Consider the following 22782-nt stretch of genomic DNA (forward strand, 5'->3'; position numbering starts at 1 on the left):
TTTCAAATTGGCTTCTTTACGAAAGCAGCTGTAGGTGTGTGGAACATGCTGCCCAGTGATAGTGTTGAAGCTGACACCCTGACTTCATTCAAGACAGCTGGATGAGGTCCTCCAGTCAGGAAGGGAGGCACTCCTTAACACAAAGGGATTTTGGAGCATGGAACAAGCTAAATATCCAAGTTGTTTCAACAATGGAAACCACAGGGAAGTACATTTAAAAATGAGCATGGGAGACAATAGCTCACACAAAGGGTGGTGGGATAGTTTTCTTTCAGGAAACAAATGGATGACATCCTGGGATCAATTCAGTACTACCTACCAAATAAAAAAAGGTCAGAAAGCTGTTGTAGTGTGGTCTCATGAGGCACCAGTTCTGTAGGGGTTTTGGCATTTACTGGGACAATTATTAATTGTGGCAGTAAATCACAAAATGATTCTTTTAATGGCCTTAGAATCCAACCATGCGGTATAACTCAAACAACGCACACACACAGGTGCTAATACACTAAAATACATGGATTAATACATAGAAGGTGCATGTAAATCTAACAGATCTTATTGTGAGGGTTAGCAGAATACAAAAGGTATATATTCATTCGGTTACAAAGAGTTACACATATCAAGAGGACATGCGTTCAGTATATCATTCATTCATTCATGGTTACAACTTCTACATTAGATACTCAAATCAAGTACATAACTCTTAGGAATTAAATTGATATCAACTGGTTGGGATAACAATTGAATTCTAGAGCAGTAATGCAGTGAAGTTGAATACTCATCCAATCTCTGGGGATTCAGATCTCCCCCGAACAAAGAAACAGTTGCAGGCTTGTTGCTGTCCAATCCGCGCTCTGGCTAGGTGCCAAGCGGTGCTCGGTGAGGCTGCAGAGATTCCTGCTGCGCTGCTCTCTGAAGACCGGCTAGTTAGTGTTGGCTTTAACTAGCAAAGTTTGTGCATAGGAGAAAACTGACTGCGGGTTCTGAATACTGATTCAGCTGTCCACAGTTCTGACCTGTTCACGAGGCCTGCTGCTGGTGCTAACCTCAGGTGGCAACCTCTGGTTACGCGCTGGCAACCTCCACTCTCGACTCTTAGAACAAGGAAAGTTCTGGCACACGGACACACTGGCCGTTACATGGGGGTCTGGGCTGAGTCTCAGGATAGTCAGGAAGCGCGCTGCGAGAATGTCCTGCGCTTCCCAACTGTTCTGGCCTGCGGGCCGTCCTGCCCTGGAATCATTCGCACCCCTGGAATTGTTCTTTTTGGAATTCTTCTTCAGGCCCTCTGTGTTGCCTGTTTTTACCTGGAGGAACTTCAGGTCGTTCATTGGCTGAAAGTTTCATGGGCATCAGAGACCCACATGGTTACTCGGCCCTACCAGTTCCTGATTGGTTGATCAAGATGAGATATGAGTAACTCATCCCTGACACTTAGGAATGCAGTCCAGATGTCCATCTGGCACTCCCTAGACAGATAGGCACCAATGGATGACCATTGATCATGATAGCCAGGCATGTGCATCCCCATTTGGGAGCTGTCCCTTATCAAAGAAACCTTGAATCAGCCTGCATGAATAGCTTCTCTGTGGCTGCACCACAGAGATGAAGAGAGAGATGGGGCCTCACTGGCAAGGGATCGCAAAACTTAATTCCTATATTTTAATAAGCCTTGCCGCTACAGGTGTAACAGTAATAGTATCAGGGAATCTTTATTCCTCCCTGCAGTCTCACTCTCTAACAATGTAAAATAAATGCATTATGATATTATCCATAAACAAATATTTCTGGTAGTAGCTGATACATTGAGGCTGCAAACTGGTGCATCATGTGATACCTGTCAGTTACACCTTCAACAGGCTGACAGGGTTAGCTTGAGAATACCAGCAGAGTTAGAAGATGAGTGTTAGTTGTTGTGAAGCAGGGTTATGAAGTGGTGTAGCTTGTTTTACACTCTGTTGTGTTAAATCCTGCTGGACCTTAAAATGGCTTTTGTCTTGTGTTTTTGTGTGTGTGAATTCCCTGAGTCAGGGTAGTCTCAGCAGGGTCTTGTCACAGCAGGTGAGTGTATATACTGTGCCTTCAGAAAGTATTCACCCACTGGAATGTTGTCGCATTTTGTTCCCATTACACCTCCACATTTTAACACATTGAAATATTTTTTCCTCGTTTTAAGAACACTAAATTCAACACATTTATGAATCAAAAATATTTTTTATTCAAGAACATTTGATTTTCAAAATGAAAGATTTACATTTCTCATTTACAAAAGTATTGTATTACAAGAGATTGTTTGTGTCTGCAGTTTCTCCCATTTCCGCCAAAGAGCTCTGTCAGTGTTGGAGCTGGCCACTTTTGGTCACTTTTCTGACAATCACCATTCTTGTCCGGTTGCTCAATTTGGTAGGAGGGCCTGATCTTAGTAGTGTCTGGGTTGTGCCATGTTTTTTCTATTTAGTTACAATGGGATTTAACGGTGCTCCTAGGAAGGTTCAAAACTTTGCCAATCTTTTTATAACCTTCTCCATTTTTTTTCCTCCTAACAACTTCATCTCAAAGTTCCAAAGGTAGCTCCTTGGTCTTAATGACAGCAGGACTGATCTGATCTGCTGTTTCAGTTGTGAGACCTCACAGTCAGTGATATCTATTGTGCAATCAAGCAATTGAACACCGGTGAATTTGAAATGAACACAGGTGTACCTTGTTAATGTATTTAGTGTGATCTCTCAAGATAATTGACCCAAATTATGTTGTTAAAACAAAGGGAGTGAATACTTATCAATTAAGTAATTTTCCATTTTTATTTTTAATAGATGTCTTCAGAATGATAAATACTTAATTTAATTTTAACATTATAGAGAATTGCTTCTACAGGAGTGGAAAAAAACATTTAAATATGATTTAATTTGACTTTGCAACACAGCAGAATGAGAAATAAACAATGGGGTGTGAGTACTTTCTGCAGGCACTGTATATATAGCTTGTCCTGTCTTGTTCCAAAAAATAGTTACATTAAAAAAATATAAGTATAAATAACGGTGCCAAAATAGATTTTTTTTTATTAAAAGAGATTCATACAGTATCTTAATCTTTATTTACCCTTTATTGCATAAATATTTATTGTATTTGATATATATGCTCTCTTATCCACATAAATTAAACTCCGTGACAAGAACTATTTCTGTTTTAGTCAAATGTAAATAAGAGTATAGTCAAAATTTAACTGACCAGTTGAACTCAAAATTGGGTGACTACAAAGTGACTATGACTAATAGAGATCTTGGGAACAAGTAAAGGTTTGTTCCATGCTGAAAAGAGAAGAAAATAAATGTTTAGGCTGTGGATGTCACATGCTGACACATCTACCCACTTGAACTAAAAAACATTTTAGTTGACTTGACTTAGACAATGATTAAATAAAAAACCTGATGACTAAATTAGTGTTTTTAAGTCACCTGACTGGAACTCTTCCCTTACTGACTGTAGCTGAATGGTCTGTCTCCTGTGTGAATGCGCTGGTGCTTTTTTAAGTCATGCGATTGAATAAAACTCTTCCCACACTGACTGCAGATGAACGGTCTCTCTCCTGTGTGAATGCGCTGGTGGGCTCTTAAGCTACGTGACTGACTAAAACTCTTCCCACACTGACTGCATCTGAATGGTCTCTCTCCTGTGTGAATGCGCTGGTGGGTTATTAAGCTACTTGACCGACTAAAACTCTTCCCACACTGACTGCAGCTGAACGGTCTCTCTCCTGTGTGAATGCGCTGGTGCTTTTTTAAGTCATGTGATTGAATAAAACTCTTCCCACACTGACTGCAGCTGAATGGTCTCTCTCCTGTGTGAATGCGCTGGTGCTTTTTTAAGTCATGCGATTGAATAAAACTCTTCCCACACTGACTGCAGATGAACGGTCTCTCTCCTGTGTGAATGCGCTGGTGGGCTATTAAGCTACTTGACTGACTAAAACTCTTCCCACACTGACTGCAGCTGAATGGCCTCTCTCCTGTGTGAATGCGCTGGTGGGTTATTAAGCTACTTGACCGACTAAAACTCTTCCCACACTGACTGCAGCTGAATGGTCTCTCTCCTGTGTGAATGTGCTGGTGTGATTGTAAGTGGCTTTTCAGACTAAAACTCTTTCCACACTGACTGCAATTGAATGCTCTCTCTCCTGTGTGAATGCGCCGGTGGGCTATTAAGCTACTTGACTGACTAAAACGCTTCCCACACTGACTGCAGCTGAACGGTCTCTCTCCTGTGTGAATGCGCTGGTGGGTTATTAAGTTACTTGACTGACTAAAAGTCTTCCCACACTGACTGCAGCTGAACGGTCTCTCTCCTATGTGAATGTGCTGATGTTGTTTTAATAGGTGCAAGTGACTAAAATTCTTCCCACAATGACTACATCTGAAAGGTCTCTCTCTTGTGTGAAGGTGCTGGTAGGGCTTTGAAATGCTAGACTGACAGAAACTCTGCTTCTCCCTGTGCCGTAATGGCAGTTTGTCCACTCCATCTGAGAAAGGCCTTGAGTGATTCTTCCTCATCCTCTGATTGTGCTGGGGTCTCTTATTCTGCCAATGCTCCATGGAATGGTCTTGCTCTGTGTGCTGAGGTTTGTTTCCTCCACCATGTCCTTCAGTGTGCTGCTCAGCAGAGTGAATCATCCGGGGCTCGTTCTCCAGCTCTCTGAGACTAAAACTGTCTAATTCATTCTGTTGTTCTCCTCTTTGCCCAAGAACAGACATACTCTCCAGTTCATTAAAACTTTTAACAATTTTCTCAGTAACCAGATTATTAAACCTGTGTGTAAAGCCATCAGATACCAAGGTATCATATGATTGTTTGAGACTCTGCAATGACAGTCTCTCCAGTTGAACAGAACAAGGCCTAATTATCAAGCCCTGTAGGAGATGCTGTTGCTCCTCCCTGTACTGACTCTCCTCTGGGTGCTGTGACTCAGTACTGTCCTCTTCACCAGGTACATCAGTCTGCTGCTCTGCAGCGTCAATCAACTTGGACTCCATGCCCTGCTCTGTAAGATTTAAAACATCCAGTTCTTCACTGTGCTCTTGTACAGAGACACAGCCCAGTTCATTACAACCTTGTGTAATATTGTTTGAGTCCAGATTATTAATCTTCTCTATAAAATCATCATATACTAAGAGCCCAGGCGTCTCACGCTCGGGCTCTGTCTTCATCATGGGCACAGAATCCTCGACACTCTGCCTGCTCTCTGTGTGCTGCTCACTGAGTGTCTCTTTCCCTTCTGCAACAGTGAGCTCTCTCTCCTGCATCAAACTGGAGCCCCACTCCTCCTCACTGTGCTGCTGTTCAAGAGGAGCCATTTCCCCAGCGTCCGAGAGAGCACTGGTCTCTGTGCCTGTAAATACAGGACAAGAAAACAAGACCTTTATAATAATAATAAACTTTATTTTATATAGCACCTTTAAAGGTGGCTTCTCAAAGCACTTTACAGAAGGCCAACAACATAAAATACACAATATAAGCACGATGAGAATACACAGTTAGACGAGTCAGTAGATGGTGGTACTAAGTCCAGTAGGAGCAGAGGGGTAAAGAACAGATAAATAAAGGCTCTTCTGAAGAAAAAGGTTTTGAGTCTGGATATGAAGAAGCTTAGAGAAAGTGACTCTGATATCCTTGGGGAGAAAGTTCCAGAGCTTGGGGCAAAACAGGAGGTCATGTCACCCATAGAGTGTAGAAGGACTGGGGGACAAATAGTTGAACACAATTAGAAGAGCGAAAGTTGTGAGGTGGGGAGTAGGGCGATAACTCAGACAGGTACTGAGGTGCCAAGCCACAGAGAGCCTTATAGGTAAGCAGGAGGATTGTTAAGTCGACACGAAACTTGACAGGAAAGCAGTGCAAGGATAGGAGTAATGTGAATACTTGCACTAGACAAACTGGAAATTACAGCATATTAACACTGACTGGGCATAACAGTACATTAACACTGCACTGAAAGGGGTTAATACAGACATGCTGACTGGACACTATAGTACACTATAGTACATTAACACTGCACTGAGAGAGAGAGGGGTTGATTCACACACACTGACTTCACACTACAATATATTAACACTGCACTGAGAGAGAGGGGTGAATACAGACAGACTGACTGGACACTACAGTACTTTAACACAGCACTGAGACAGAGGCATTTTTACAGCCACGGACAAACACTGCTCAGAGAAGGGGGGTAAATACAGACAGACTGACAGACAGGACACTACAGTACATTAGCACTGCACTGAGAGAGAGGGGTTAATACAGACACACCGACGACACTATAGAACATTAACACTGCACTGAGTGACAGGTTAATACAGACATGCTGACTGGACACTACAGTATATTGACACTGCATTGAGAAAGAGAGGATTAATACAGACACACTGCCTGCATATTATAGTACTTTAAAAATGCACAAACAGAGGCGGGTTAATACATACACACTGACTGGACACTACAGTACATTAACACTACACTGAGACAGAGAGGGGTTCATACAAACACACTGACTGGACACTCCAGTATATTAACACTGCACTGAGAGAGAGAGGGGTTGATTCACACACACTGACTGCACACTACAATATATTAACACTGCACTGACAGAGAGGGGTTAATACAGACACACTGACTGGACAATACAGTACATTAACACTGCACTGAGAGAGAGAGGGGTTAATACAGGCACACTGACTGGACAGTACAGCACATTAACACTACACTGAGCGAGAGAGTTCATTCAATCTTTATTGACAGAAAAAATAAACAAAGTATGAATCTTGATTCTTAGAACCCCACCTTAAGAATTATTAAAATAAAATCATAATTGGAATATTAATTTTTTATTCACAATCCTGCACATTTCCAAAACACCAACGCTTTTCAAATGTTCCACGGTCATTATGAGATAATATAAAACATATATTCTAACAACATCCTGCTCTTCACCAACCCTTCAAACATCCTCACCAAGTCTACAGACCCAGAAGCAGAGATCTTATTTTTATAGATGGTGAGTTTGGCCTGGCCCAGTAGAAAGTTGGCGAGGAGGGTCTGACTTTTTCCTTTTCTCGTATGACCCACCCCGAACATGAAAATAATGTCACTGAAGGCCAGACCAAGGCTGATGAAGAGCCAGATCAACACGGCAAACATGGGCGACAGGTGGGGGCAGGCACTGTAGTAGTGGAACACCGTCTCCCTCTGAGCGCAGAAGAGACAGGCCCCTCTTGTTGAGGGGAAATCTGTAGAGGTTACCCCAGGCAGGCTGGACACCATCTGGCACCCCCAGACGAGCCCTCCAGGGAGTGTCAGGGAGTGCAGACAGCTGGGCCTGATGTCTAGATGTTACAACTAGTCTATACAGACACTTCCCCTCAACACCAGCTAGAGACCTCTCCTCTGAAGCAAGGGATTCAAGGTGAGATCCTGTCGGCCAGGGACTGAGTGCAGGAGACACTAGCAGACCACGGAAAGGAGGCTGTGTGGTTGGAAGGTGGCGTTCCTCAAACAGACCCTGGACTAGCAGCATCTCCTCAAGAGGCAGAGCAGAGCAGAGCGAAGCTGACTAAGAAACCTGTCCACACACCGCCCCGAGTGTAGTCCCAGAGCATCGCATGCCCACTCCATGCTGCGCCAGCAGTCCTGATCCACGTCAAGCAGGTGGTGGAGTTGTGTGACGTTGGTGCAGACCAGTCTGCCGGTAAAGTCCAAGGAGCGGCCCTGTTCTGTGTCCATTCACGGATTGTGTACTAGCGGCTCTCAGAGTGTCCAGTATAGACTGGGCTGCTCCTCTTCTCTCCACACGTGCAGATGCCGCCAGGCTTTCAGGAGACTACGCTGGAAAGGCTGCAGTGGAGACAGGTCAACCCTGCTGGTGTCCATCAGGAAGAGAACAGAGTCGATCCCGAGGTGTCCTGCTAGACGCAACAGGGTGAAGGTCAGCTCCCTCCAGGACAGCGAGGCCGGGCCGAACAGCAGCTTCTGTACTGCCTGCAAACGAAAGGCGTCCACCCGGCTCCGGATGTCAACGAGTCCTTGTCCTCCATCCTCTCTGGGCAAATAGAGGACACCCCTCCACTGCCAGTGCAGTCCATCCCAGAAGAAGTCGAGAGGCGTGGCCTGCAGCTCCTCAATCAGTCCAGCTCGTGGCTCCAGGCACAGCAGGCAATGCCACAACATTGAAGCCACCAGGGTGTTGACAATCAGAACCCGGCCTCTGTAGGAGATCTGGGGGAGCAGCCAGCGCCAGCGGTCCAGGCGACCTTTAACTTTTTCGAGGAGCCCCTCCCAGTTCTTCCTCACACTGGCCTTGTCCCCAGGGTACACCCCCAGGTATTTGAATCCCCCTCTGGTCTTGCTGAACCTCTCTGGCAAGACTGGGGGACCCGTCTCACTCCACTCTCCCAGGAGTAGGGCGCTACTCTTGGCCCAGTTTACTCAGGCTGATGATAGCCACTGAAAATCATTCAAAGTTGTCTGTAGCGCCCTGACATCCTGTTCTCCTCCGACCACGACCATGATGTCATCAGCGTATGCCAAGATCTTGACAGTAGAATCGGAGCAGCCCGGGATGGACAGCCTCTTGATGACCTGGCGCAGCTGATGTAGCAGAGGTTCAATAGCAAGGGAGTATAGCATTCCTGAGAGTGCACAGCCCTGCCTGACTCCCCTCTGCACTGGAAACTTAATGTCACACAGGTCCCCATTCTTAGGCAGCAGGGTGACAACAGCTCTCCTGCAGCTCAGTGGCAGGTCCCCCTGCTCCAGACTTTCCGAGAACACATCCAGCAGGTCAGGTCCCAGCACGGCCCAGAAGGCACAGTAGAATTCGGCCGGCAAGCCATCAAGGCCAGGGGTCATACCATTACTCAAGACACTGAGTGCAGTGGAGAGCTCCTCCAGGGATAGAGGCCTCTCCAGCCATGCATTCTCCTCTTCGGGGACCTGTGAAAGGTCTTCAAAGAACCTGCATGTGCAGACCGAGTCCTCACTTGCCTCGCTGGAGAAGAGCATCTTGCAGAACTGCATGGTCCTCTCCTGGATCTGCCCGGCCTCGTGCAGCTCCTGCCCTGTCTCCGAGCGCAGGCAGAGGCTCTGCCTGCTCTGGCCTGGTTTCTTCTCTAGGCCAAAGAAGTAGCGAGTTGGGGCGTCTACCTGTGATGCACTCTGAACCCTAGATTTTATTAGAGCTCCCTGTACTTTTGTGTCCAGATGGCCAATGAGTAATCCTTTTGGATGTGGAGGTCATCAATTAGCCTCCTGTCTGCACGACACTCCAGAGCCTGGTGGAGCTCCAGAATGTCTCTCTCCAGAGCCTTCATGGACTCACGGATACCTCTCGTGACAATTCCAGTGTACTGCTGGCAGAACTGGCGAATCTGCACCTTCCCAATATCCTACCACTGCCGCAGGGAGACAAAGTGGGCTTTCTGACTCCTCCACTGCTACCAGAAGAACAGGAGGCAGTCACAGAAGTGAGCATCGTCAAGCAGTTGGGTATTAAAGTGCCAGTAGGCACTGCGGGACCTCACTGATGGGACGACGACTGTGCAGATAGTGAGACAGTGGTCCGACAGGCCACTGGACAGATGGGAGTACTGCTTGACGATCCTGTAATGATGTTTACGGCAGTAGATGCGGTCCAGCCTGGCCAGAGAGAGGGTATTCCCCTTGACCTGGGCCCAGGTGTACTGCCTCGTGTCCCCATGACATCTCCTCCAGATGTCAGTGAGGTCAGATTTGACAAGGATCCTGCGCAGCTTCCTGGCCGACAGGCCATGTGGCTCTCCATGATTCCTGTGTAATTCCTGTCCAGTGTGCTGCTCTCTGTGCAGTTAAAATCACCCCCCAGGAAGACCAGCTCTTCAGGCTGGCAGGTCACCAGCGCATTTTCAAGCTCCCTGAAGAAGGTGACCCTCTCCCCACCATCTGTGAATGCATAAATGTTAATAAAAACAAAGGTTTTCTTCCTGTAAACTACTCGCATGAGTAACAGGCGACCTTTCACAACCTCATGGACGGCGATAGAGAGGGGCTTGAACCCCACAGAGAACAGCATCGTGACCCCCGCGCTCACAGGGGACCCATGATTGTACACAATGTCCCCCTGCCACTCCCGCTGCCAGGCAATGATGTCGGTGTCGGTGCGGGTCTCCTGCAGGAACGTCACATGCAGGCTGTTTTCTTTGATGACCTCCAACACCGCAGCTCGCTTCAAAGCCCTCCAGCACCCATTGGTGTTCAAACTCCCTATTCTAATGCCGCCCATGCTTCCGGAAAAGAAAAAAAGAAACAACATAAAACACGAACAGACACATAGCACGCAGAAGGATAGTGATGTGATGTAAGAGACGGGACTCATTCGTGCTGAGGTGCATTCCGCGGTCCTGCCCTGATCTTACCCAAGTCATTCGCACCTGAGCCTTTTCAGATGGTGCGTCGCGGAGAGGACAAAGAGCTCAGTATTGGGGAAAAAAGTCCTTGACCACAGTTCCCCTCTTACCTTTAGTCTTCTCTAAGAACTCCCTGATGCTCTGGAAACTGTAGCCTACTCTGCAGCTCTGCCGGGCCGAGGAGCCCGAGGCGAGAGAGGAGGTGTCTGTGAAGCCGCCCTCGTCATCGTCGCTCACGGACTCCGAGAAGCTCCAGGCGGCGATGGCGAGGACACTCCAGCGCATCCTCACTCTCGCAGTGTCGGAGACACTCGCGGCCCCCGGGCTGGCGACAGAGCCGCCCTCCACCGAGCTCTCTGTGCTGTGCTTTTTCTGCACCACACTCTGCACAGATTTTTTCGTGCGCTTTCTCCACGGCGTCTTAAAACCATCGTCTATTTTTCCGGATGTTACTTCATTTCCTCCCCACACCGTGTCTACAGTTTTTGCTGGCACTTGTGACGAGTTTTCCTCCATCGGTGTCACTGCCTGCTTTCTCTCTCCCTGACTCTCCTGAGCAGCGGGGCTCTGCAGCTCCCCTGCTCCGCCAGTGCTCGTATCTTGCTCCCCGGTGTGGGGAGCTCCCATCTGAGGGCTGAGGTGGTCCACTCTTTGCTATCTGTTCTCCTGCATGGGACACCACCAGCTCGACTCACCTGCCCCCTCCAGCAACCTCCTCTCCTGCACCCCGGCTGTGGGCTCTGCCTCCCTGCTGCCTCCCTGCACTGCTCCACTCCCCGCTGCCTGACGCTGTCTCCTGGCCTCCTGTGCACCCTGGGGCTGAGGCTCCCTGCCCATCTCGTCCTCCACCTCCAGGCAAATCTTCACCACATGCCCCTCGCTCCCGCACCTAAAGCACTTCGTCAATTCCGAAGTCACGAATACAACATAATCACAGGTGTCAATCCGAAATTTAAGATCCACATTGATCTCTTCCATGGGGTTTTTTTAAGATCACGTAGACTTGTCTTCGGAAAGAGATGACATGCTTCAGCTGAAGTGCCCTGCAGCCCAGAGGGACCTTCCTGATCGGAGAGACCACCAGTCCGTAACGGGACAGCTCCCTCTACAGCAGCTCGTTCCTCATGAACGGAGGCACATTGGAGAGGGTGATCTTCCGAGCTGGGGCCACGAGAGGCAGCACCGGGGTGAAGGTGCCGTCCAGGATGGCCCCCTTTACCACTAGGGCATTTGCCAGATCAATAGATTGCAGGAAAATAACTATCCCTCCACTCATGCGGGAAGCGGACTTGATGTTCCTACAGCTCACAACCTCCCCGACCGCAAGAACACACCTCTCCAGCGGACAGAACTCCACAGGGGAAATTTTCACTCCATGGCGCTGTGTTAACTTCTCAAATGAGAAGTCTGGAGGATCAGAGCCTCCCGAACTGGCCATGGTATGAAAATAAACCCAGTTTTCCCCCAAAAAAAGACAGAAAAAAACACAAAACCAATGAAGAAACACGGCCACATGATTCAAACACAGAGAGAGAGAGGGGTGAATACAGACACACTGACTGGACACTACAGTACATTAACACTGTACTGAGAGAGAGAGAGGTTAATACAGACACACTGACTGACTGGACACTACAGTGCATTAACACTGTACTGAGACAGAGGGCTTTATACAGACACGGACAAACTGGAAATTACAGCATATTAACACTGCACTGTGAGAGGAGTTAACAGACATGCTGACTGACTGGACACTACAGTACATGAACACTGCACTGAGAGAGAGAGGGCTTAATACAGGCACACTGACTAGACACTACAGTACATTAACACTTTATACAGACAAGGACAAACTGGAAATAACAGCATATTAACACTGCACTGACAGAGAGGGGTAAATACAGCTATACTGACTGGACACTCCAGTACATTAACACTGCACTGAAAGAGGGGTGAATACAGACACGCTGACTGGACACTAGAGTACATTAACAATGCACAGAGAGAGGGGTTAATACAGACACACTTACTTCACAGTACAGTACATAAACAATGCACTAAGAGAGAGAGGGATTAATACAGACACAGTGGATTAATATTCCAGAGGAGTTAATACAGACACAGACCTCACCAGTGAGGAAGTTATAGACACTGGTTTTAAACACACACACATACTCCGACTTCATACACGTCACCACACTGACCTGACAACAGTTTCATGTCCATTTCTTCTTTTATTTCTGCAGTGACTTCACAGGGAAGCGTCTGGGTACCCTGATCTCCTCTTACTCGCAAATCCTTCTCCAACAGCTGCAATCTCCACTTCAAGCTCTCGTTTTCCTTCTTCAGCTGCGCCATTTCACTCCCGACACTGTCCTCCACACACTGTGTGATTTTAAACACGGCCCGTCCCACCAGGACCTGGGAGATATTGCGGAGTTTGTCTTCAAACTCGTTCTCAGAGTCAGACATCCTGTTTCCAAAAACTTCTGACACTTCATACACGATCGATTTGAGCAAAACGTGCATGAACGAGTCAAGCTGGATTTGCAGATTTAACAAGCACTCCGCCATCCTTCTTCAGAGTCGATCAGAAACAAAGGCTGACTTGCGATGTTTAAACAGAACAGCTTCTTTATTTTTATTCTTCACAGATTCTGTTGTCAGGGCTGTGCTCTGTTCAAGCATAAACACAGTTGACAACATGCTACGTTTTCAGAAACTGAAGTTATAAAAAAAGAACTTTCTTCTTTATAGAAAGAAAATCATTCAAGCACCCACGGGTATGCTGTGTAGCGCCGTGTGATGACGTCATTCGTTAGCGCGGCCGCGGCTTCAAAACAATCGAGAAGCGGAGCTGAGAAAGAGGAGTTTCTGCAGCCCGATATAAACTTAACTGCACCTCCTAGCGCCACCTAGTCAAGAGGAGTGAATCACCTGCGACTTGCACCGTTCGTAAGTGTGAATTTTGTGAAACGGAACAGATTTATTGTTTTGCCCTTCCACAACGAAAACGTCTCCCTTTGCAGGTTTTTGGTTAAAGAAAAAAAATGCTGTCATATTCTTCCCAGCTGGCAGTATTTATTCTGCACCATAAGCAAAATTTGTATTTCATATTTCGCAAATTGTATGCATTTCTCGAAAAACACGTTGTCCCAAGAAAGGAAATAAATACTTCCATTAACAAAATCAAGCCATATGTGATTGTCCTTAATGATACATTCTGTATGACAAGACAGGAAGAAAGGCACCTCAGGATTTCGGACACAGGATCTCCTGTATATTGAAAGAAGTTTTAACCATCTAGCAGTTTTCATGTCCAAGGAGCTCAATGTGCTTGAAGCATTTGTTACGTTGGAGTATTCTGGACACAAATCAGTGCCTGCTTGTATTTCTGTGTTTTTTTAATTTTACAGAAAGTTTAAATGTGACTTTGAAGGCATTATAATTCACAACCTTGTGAAAATGGTTGTCCATAATTGTTGATTATGTTTGATTAACAGACAAAATATGACAATCCCTCTGCTGAGCATATACTTTATTTTCCTGATGTAACAGATCTTAACAAGAGGGCAAAGTAAATAAAATAATTAGCATCTAATTAAATGCAATACCAAATGCAATCTCTTTCCATCTTAAGAGCAAGCGTTCACATGATACATCAATTCAATTTTTTCCCCAAAAAGTGTCTATTGTGGGACAAATACTCAGGAACTCGCTATAAATTATCATCTTGTACCAATTTATTTATGTATTTCAGAATCGATGGTGCTCCAGATGATGCTGGAACTCACAATCTCAACATGACTCTGCTGTATAAGTACGCTGACCTATTGTGCCACCGGAGCAGTGTGAGTTGCTCTCCTCACACAGAATGACGCTGCACAATCAGGGTGAAACAAGCAGGGTTTCGGCTGTGGATCCATCTTCACATGAGGGAAAGGGACAGTAATACAGCAAGGAAAAGACAGGAGAAGACACTAAAAGAAAGGGTTGCCCTCTGTCTGCCCTGCTCTACTCCTCAGTGGCTGAGCCCTTGGGCCTGGCGATTCTCAGGAATGAAGGGGTGCACAGGGTTGCCTTGCCTGGGGGCGCTGCCACCTCACTGATCTATTAATATGCCAACGACACCATAGGCGGTGCAGGCCTACTGCACTGCCTCGGGCACCAGGGTAAACCTGGAGAAGTCTGAGATCATGCCGGTGGGGAGGGCAGACACTGCCCCGCTCCTTGGATACCCCTTCAAGGTGTTGACGGGTCACCTTAAGGTCCTCGCAGTCTATATTGGTATTGAAGAGTAGGCCACTGGGCTCCTGCTGTGGAAGGAGAAGCTTGTTAAGATGAGGGTCAGACTTGGCAGGTGGAGATGCAAGTCCCTGACCTCGAAGGGAAGGGTCTTATTGGTTAAAATACTGTGCCTGTCCCTGTGCCTCTTGTGGTACCTTCTATCTGTGATGCCTCTTCCCTAGAGGATTGAGAGAGAGATTCAACAGCTGGTGGTGGGCTTTGTTTGGAGGGGGGACCCTCCACAGGTTGCCTACGACACCCTTATTGGAGAAGTCTCCATGGGTGGGCTGGGGCTGTCTGATATCGGCCTAAAAATGAAGAGCGTCCTTAACACGGATAATCATAGCATCTGTATGGGACGTCACCTCAAGACCTGCAGGGGTGTGGGGTGGGAGGCTCTCCTGATGAGGCTGACTCTGGGGCTGGTGGAACATCTGCCCCACTTTTACAGGGAAGTCTTGCTGGCATCGGGGGAGTTCATGTCTCCTACATGCCGAAGATGAGAGCCCCGCTGCTTGAGCAGCCTCTGTTCCTCAACCACCCGGCTCAGGTCTCGATGGCGTAGATGTTTCTATGAGGCTGAATTGTCTAAGTTCAGGGATCTTCTTTACGAAATAAAGGATGGCTTTCTACCTGCTCAAGCTATTGTCGACACTGTGCGGGAGGTTGACGATGAGCTGTCTGGCAGTTAGATGCGCCAGGACTTTGAGCAGCTCAAGCTCAGCCTCCTGGACAGCTGGCTGGAGAAGCTGTGACCGGTGCATGGCTCAGGGAGATGACAGTGAAGTGGGGGGACCATGGGGTGAGCCTCCTGGGGTGCACCACCAGCGTGTTCCACAGGCTGATTGTGGCAAAGCAGTTCAGGGCACCGGTCTTGGAGGTGGTTTGGGGAAAAATCTTTCCCCACTTTGATCCGGCGTGGCTGTGGGCATGTCTGAAGCTGCCTTTCCTGCCCCAGAGGTTGAAGCAGCTCGACAATTTCATCCAACATAACTGCATTTTATGAAAATGGTGCTGCAGCACCTTCTGTATGTCTGTTGTGTCCCATGGCTTGTGAGAAGAAGAGAAAGACCCCTATCTCTTTTGCCTTCCGTTACTCCCACTCGGGGGTCTTTCCACTGACTCTGTGAGGGGCAGGTGTGTCCAGTAGATTATCGAGTGGAAGTTAGGGATGTTGGAGATGCAGCTCCTTGCATTCACAACAAGAGTCACCAGCAGCAGCAGTAGTGCCTGCAGCTTTCCATACTGTAGTGGTTATCATGTTTGCCTAACGAAAGGTTTCCCGGAAACAAGCCACCTTTTTTCGCATGCTTCTCAACTGCATAAAGGTCCCTAGCGACAGGCCATCTTTTCTCAATGTATTTCTGGTGTTTCATGGCATTTTGTACCAAATGCACTTTCCTTCTGTACACGGAGCTGATTACTTGAAATTTGGCTGTGCAGAGAGACCAAGATGAGCTTTGTCGACTCCAAAGCAGCTCCTTTGTAAAACGCTGTTTGTTCACATCACTTATGTGGGGCTTATACACAGCGGTCTCTAAAGGTCTTTACTACCTGATAGTGGGGCATTGCAGTAGTCTAACCTGCTGTATGCAAGAGCATGCATTAAGTTCTCTGTGTCTTGAGTGGAAACTGCCTTAGTGTTGCAATTTTTCTTAACAGTAGGAAGCATGTTTTGATACTCTTTTAACATGAGAGTTAAACGAGAGCCTTGTGTCTAATATGGTTACGCGCTGAGTCTTTGAGGCAAATTTTTGAATCCACTGAGTTAAGTGCTGAAGTTATAGTAGTCCTATCAGTATTGTAGCCACCAAACAACAGAACCTGTTTTATCAGAGTAGAGTAACAAAATGTTTTCACACATCCAAGTCTTTACTTCATTAATGCAATTAAATAAAGTGTTAATAGACGAGTTGTCGTTAGGTGTAAACAAAATGTTTATTTGAGTGTCATCAGCATATGAATAAAAGTTAATATTATGTTTTTGTATTATCCTACCTAGCAGCAGCATGTACAGAGAGAACAATATTGGCCCCAGCACTGATCCCTGTGGTACCCTAAATTGACATTGAGGAACCAGTTCAATTATTAGATATTGGAACATTTAAAAAGCATCAGATATTTATTTCTTGATATTGTATTTATACTTTATGTTACTCTTTTATACATGTTATATCAGAATTTATTTTACGTTCATTTACACATTGTAACACTCAACCTCTAAGTAAATAACAAATGCTCAAACATTCCGAACAGTAATTATAAATCCTCTTAGTCAATAACTTCGGAAAATCAAGTTAGAAACACTTAATCTCTGTCTGTAATAGATTCTTGTAAGTCTTGGATTTTAAATAAGTCTACTGTAGCTGAATATATTTCATGTAAAAGCAGAAATATTACACATCTTAATATCTTTAATGACCTCTCTGCTACATAGGGCATCTCAGTGAAAAGTATTAAGGAGGTGGTATAAAGAATCTCTACTTAATCTCAATCTCTTCTCTACTTAATTGGATTTCTTAGCAAAACCTTAACCCACTTGATATTTGCAGGAAATGTGATTGTTTTTGTTAAACAACTGAGTACGTACTGTACAGCCTTTAATATGCGATAGTGAATTTTCCCGTATTCTGCGGAGGGAAGAGAACTGAAATTAAGGAAATACATATTTAAAGGGGTGAAAGTCTTAAATGTGTTCTGTCATATCTGGGCGTTTGAATAGATTTGTTGTATAATTTATTGTGATTTCACTCTATACTTGTGTTTCTCAGGAGAAAGTAGTAGCATTGGGGATTTGAGGGTACAGAAAATACATTGTACTGTATGGGTAAATGTAAGGTTATGTTAAAAAAGAAACTTTTCGGCACCTTTTTGAACGTGATTATTAGACACCTGTTGAATCTCAACCGGGGTTTCTTGAGACATCATTCAGCGAGCGAAGCCTCCCTCTGGACTCCGCACTGAGTTGAAAGCTATGCGAGCTGCTCACTGCTTGTTCTGTACTGTTACCAGAAATCAAGATAAATCATGTCAGACATTTTTCCATCTTTAATGTGACCTTGCACCCAACAAAATTCAAGAGAAAACAGATAATTATTAGGAAAAATAATTGAAATTAAAAAACCTACTGTCACGGACGTCCAAAGGGACTAACCGTGGAGAGCAGGAGAGCGGAAAAAGACCCATATGCATAGCAGCGGAACGGGGAGTTAGCCCGGGCTCATTCGTGCAAAGAGTTCAGGAGTGCCGTATAGAAACCAATGCCCTCAGGTAGCGGACGTGGGGCGACCTGGTGCTAGGCGGGTCTCGGGACATCTGAATGTCAATGTTGAGCCAGGGCAGAGTGCAAGACCCGGAAATATATAGCCCCAGAGATAGAGAAATACCGGAAGAAAAGCAAATAACCGGAAATGAGAGACAGGACAGAGAAGGAAAACCCTCTGGCTGCAGAGGGCATGACACCTACAACACTCTGGTTGCATAAGTGTGCACACCCTTTTATAATGGGGGCTGTAGCTGTGTTCAGAGTTAACCAATCACATTCAAAATCATGTCCAAAGTTAAGTAGCATACACCTGCCATTAATGAAAGTGATTATGATTAACCCAAAAAAAAAAATCAGCTGTTCTTGTAGGACTTCCTTGTAACTTTCGTGGTTGAAGTCTACTGGGATAGCCATGGTCCTCAAGGAGGTGATTAAAAATATAAGGGATCTTATTATTGAAAGGTACTGATCAGGAGAGGGGTATAAAAGAATATCAAAGGCATTGGATGTACCATGGAGCCCTGTGAAGATTATCATCAAATGTGGTACCACAGGGACATTGACAAGATCAGGACAACCCTCCAAAGTTAATGACGGGACAAGGAGAAAACATATTAGGGAAGCTACCAAGAGGCCTACAGAGCTGCAGGAATTTTTGGTGGGTATTGGTCACTCCTTGCATGTGACAACAATCTCCCGTATTCTGCACGTCTGGGCTATGGGGTAGGAGGCAAGACAGAAGCCATTTTTCACAAAAAAATAAATCTAAATTTTGCAATAAAATGCATTCAGTCACACTAAAAAATGTCTTATGGTCTTATAAGACAAAGGGTGAGCCTTTTGGCCTTAAGTTTAAAAGATATGTTTGGTGCAACACAGCCCATCATCACACACCACTTGGTGGTGGAAGCATCATGCTTTGGGGATGCTTTTCTTCAGCTGGGACAGGGGCTCTAGTCAAAATAGATAGGATAATGACTAGCTCCAAATATCAAGATATTTTGGCACAAAACCTGCTGGCCTCTGTCAGAAACCTGTCATCTAGACACTGTTCCCAGAGCTGGATAAGTGACTCCAGATTCTACAGCTCTCTAGCAATAGAGAAAGTCAGGGTACAGAAGTGGAGAAATCGCTACAATGTGGAAAAATATTACCTTGACGAGTAAATTTCTTGAAGTTCAATACTTTATACAAGTTACCCCTTCCCACCTGGCAAAATTTAAGGGCTTCAGTACAAAATCTGGCTGAAACAAGTGATCGCTATTATTACACGTTTTTGCAGACCTCTACACTGCTCTTTTCTAAACTGAGCTGCTCATTTGGAAACCAAAAGGCAACAGAGAGGCATTCTTATACTGGGAGCCGAACCCGGGCCACCTGGGTGAAAACCAGGAATCCTAACTGCTAGACCAACGTAGTCATTCTGTGCATAATGCAGGCAAATTGTAGTTCCTGTCTCTATGCCGTTCTTCCTAGAGAGCTAGCTGACAACCAGAGCGCTGCAGAGTCTAAACAGAAGGCCACACCTGCATTCAACATATTCACACCAGGACTTGAACACAGATACACCTGATGAAAATCTTCCCACATTATACACTTGCAGCCCTGGGTCTCAGTTCATTTTTGGTAGCCTTAGCCAATCAAAGCCTGTATGGCTCCCAATTATTTACAAAGAATTGTCCAATCACAGTCTCCGCTCTCATTCTTGGTAGTTTTCACCGAATCACAGCCTGCTGTCAATCAAGTTGGGAGTTTATCCATTTGTGTGCTGGTTAATCAATCCGGTTTTTCAAACTAGAAGTACCAGAAACTGTGGGCTCCTTGTGTTTCTTTGTCCTTTTTAAAATATGTTTCTGGTTTGTAAAATAACTGTTTTTGTCATTATTGACTCAGCTTCTCCGGTGCTGTTAGAAATAAATATAAATAGGTATGTGGAATTTTAACAAATCTGGTTTTTGAATCAATTAAAGGGTGGCTCCATCTGCTTTGTAGTTATATAAAAAAAAATGTTAGTGAAGCTTGATATGAGGGTATTCTGTGTTTTTACGAGTTGGGTACTTAATAGACTTTTGGGTTTGGATTTTGAATCATTATTGTCATGCTCGGGGTGGGACCAGCTTCTTTCTTCACAGAAATGTTCACACACAAGTAAACCATGTACACTCAGGAAAAAATCTCAATTTCAATTTCTCATCTAGTCTATTTTGATGTTACAGAAGATTGATATTATTGATATATTATCTTATCTGTATTATTGATAGAGCTCATATTTGTTGTAGGGTATTTATATTCTTGAGAGAACAACTGTACAACTGTAGTATTAACAGGGACTCTGCATTAAATACTATCTCCATTGTTGTAACTGCGGGGTAGTCACAACAATGGAGCGGGGTAGGCAGAGCCTATCCCAGCATTAAATGGGCACAAGACAGGATACACCCTGAATGGGACACTACAGCATCCTGGTTCTTACTTTCAGCAACTCTGGAGGCATGTCTTCAGGGCTCAGACCTTCCTGACTCTCCTGCTTCCTCTTCTTCTTAGTCTTCTTCATCCCAGACTTCTCCTGGGAGGTGATGGGAGGGAGGTGAGGGAGGGGACTGGGGACAGGCAGCTGGCTGGACAGTGGGGCAGTGACCTGTGGCAGGTCAGCATCAGGATTGGAAGAGGTGGACATGTTGTCCTCTTCATTTTTTTCAGGGCCGACTTGGAAAGCACGGCTCTTCGCACCTGGACACAGAAGACAGACAGAGGACTTTGCTGCTGGGGTCAGTTCTTGACTTCTTACTCTTAATATACCCTCACTATATGTACTGTGACTGTAATAAGATCCTGTACAGGTGAGTATGTACACTGTGTCCAATAAAAGTCTGTACCGTTGCCTCTACACAAGGACAGAGGTTCTGTTCACTTCTCACCTGTCTCTGAAGTTCAGGAGCTCTGAGGTTCTGTTCACTTCTCACCTGTTTCTGAATCTCTGAATCTGTTTCTGAATCTCAGGAGCTCTGACGTTCCTCGAAGGAGAGGGCTCTTCCAGGTGTTGATGGAGGCAGGATGGAGCAGTCGGCAGGGAGTTTAATGAGCTCAGTGGGGTCACAGGTGATTGAGGAGGGAGCTCTTTGAAAGCCTCGTCCACCTGGATAATGTGCCTCCTGGGCTGTGGAGACTGAAGACACACAACAGACCTTAGTAAGGGAGACATCCTTCACTTCTAATTCTGTATGTAATCTAGATCAACATGTACTGAGTCACACGAGGTGAGTCTGCACAGTGTGTCCAATAAGATCCTGGACAAGTGTGTGTACAGTTTTTCCAATAAGTGTTTGTACAGGGGTGAGTCTATACAGTGTGTTTAATAAGAGTCTGTACAGGTCTGTTTATATAGTGAGTCCTAATAAAAGCCTATACAGGTGAGTCTATACAGTGTGTCCTATAAGAGTCTGTACAGATGAGACTATACAGTGTGTCCAATAAGATTCAGTACAAGTGAGTCTATACAAGGACAGAGGTTCTGTTCACTTCTCACCTGTCTCTGAAGTTCAGGAGCTCTGATGCTCCTAAGAGGGGGGAGCTCCTCCAGGAGTTGATGGGGGCAGCGTAGGGTTTCTCTGAACTCAGCGGGGTCACAGGTGATCAAAGAGGGAGGGCCCAGGGGTGCCAAGGTCCAGGAGAGGGAGGGATGGACAGCTTGTTTTCTTCAACAGCCTCACCCACCTTTATCGTGCGTCTCCTGGGCTATAGAGACTGAAGACACACAGAAGACCTTTCTGTTTCTGCTGAGTCCCACAACAGGCCAGACTGTCCTAAGAATACTACAAAGAGAAAAAATAAACCTGCTATTCACAGACCTCAGCTGCAGGGACTCCCAGGTACTTCTGCAGGATAAGGTCAAGCTCGGCTGCAGCCTGGCGGAAGCACTTGTCCACCTCGGAGAAGTCACACCTGACCTTCATGTTTTCGAAGTAGGACTTCAGTGTCTCCTTCGCCTCCTCGTAGTCATCCTGCTTCATGATTCCTGTGCCCTGGAAAGGAAAATCCTACGAAAATGGGGAGAGAGAATCAGGCAAGATGTCCTGACCATGTCTGCTGCCGTCAAACCAAACCTCCATTATCAGAGCTCTCTTTGTGTTGCCTATTGTCTTCACTGTTTTAATTTTGGGATTTGGTCAAATTTCTTATCACATCCTCCGTGAAACTCAGTACCAACTCCTGTACCAGAGAGGGAGAACAAAGGCAGTGAATCATCATCATTATAGCTCCACCATTATAGCTTGGATCTGTCCAAACTTTGCATTGACCTCATTGTACAGCTCCAGGCAGTCCAGCTAGATGAAGGACATCGCGTTCTGAGCCCAGGTCCGCACCCGGCTCTCCTCCACCTAAAGCAGCCCCTCCAGTTTGACCTGCAGGCCCTCCCTGAGCCACCAGAGGGCAGCCGGGGCCGGGCTGGGGTGAGTGGGCATGCCAGCAAGTAGGTGAGGGGGTGCTCTAGAGGGTACACATGAGGGAGTATTGGTATGTCTAAGGAGGAGGTCAATGGCCTGTCCCTCTGTCCCTCTCCATGCCCTTCGAGCTGTCCCATGGCTGGGTCTTGGCCTCCTGCCTGGTGATTTGTTGGCTGGCCTGAGGGGACAGGGGCACAGAGACGGCATGTGGAGGACAGAGAGAAAACTGAGAGTGTCTTCTCTAGGAGGACAAGGCCCTGGCTCTGGTCTCCCAGCAATCACAGTAACCATCATTACAGCTGAGAGCAAACTTTTCAACAGATGTCACAGACACAGCAGGCTCACAGACTCACAG

At 46.0% G+C, this 22782-nt stretch overlaps 1 protein-coding gene and 1 long non-coding RNA gene across 3 annotated transcripts; both read right to left on the reverse strand.

Annotated features, from left to right (window-relative positions):
• Window positions 1-2194: 2194 nt before the first annotated feature.
• On the reverse strand, window positions 2195-13252 carry LOC148670511 (uncharacterized). The gene is made up of 2 exons (XM_088632420.1): window positions 12635-13252; window positions 2195-5383 (listed from the first exon to the last, which is right to left on the reverse strand). Exons 1-2 carry the CDS (start codon window positions 13002-13004, stop codon window positions 3474-3476), a joined length of 2280 nt encoding a protein of 759 aa, XP_088488546.1. The 5' UTR covers window positions 13005-13252; the 3' UTR covers window positions 2195-3473.
• Window positions 13253-20962: 7710 nt separating this feature from the next.
• On the reverse strand, window positions 20963-22599 carry LOC148670512 (uncharacterized). 2 transcript variants are annotated; one of them, XR_015937019.1, is made up of 4 exons: window positions 22281-22599; window positions 21831-22019; window positions 21509-21726; window positions 20963-21148 (listed from the first exon to the last, which is right to left on the reverse strand). It is a non-coding gene; the product is annotated as an uncharacterized LOC148670512 (long non-coding RNA). The 2 variants fall into 2 exon arrangements; XR_015937018.1 differs by having other exon boundaries at window positions 21831-22599.
• Between the last annotated feature and the right edge of the window lie 183 nt (window positions 22600-22782).

The sequence above is a fragment of the Lepisosteus platostomus genome, chromosome 5 (assembly GCF_059453375.1).
Source record: "Lepisosteus platostomus isolate fLepPlt1 chromosome 5, fLepPlt1.hap1, whole genome shotgun sequence".
Taxonomy (NCBI): Eukaryota; Metazoa; Chordata; class Actinopteri; order Semionotiformes; family Lepisosteidae; genus Lepisosteus; species Lepisosteus platostomus.

What these genes read in the sequence shown, in the direction of transcription:
- LOC148670511 (XM_088632420.1), bottom strand. Translation starts at nt 13,004, where the DNA reads ATGGCGGAGTGCTTGTTAAATCTGCAAATCCAGCTTGACTCGTTCATG. An exon ending in GGACATGAAACTGTTGTCAG is followed by an intron (nt 5,384 to 12,634) that starts GTCAGTGTGGTG and finishes CTGTATTTACAG; the next exon opens with GCACAGAGACCAGTGCTCTC.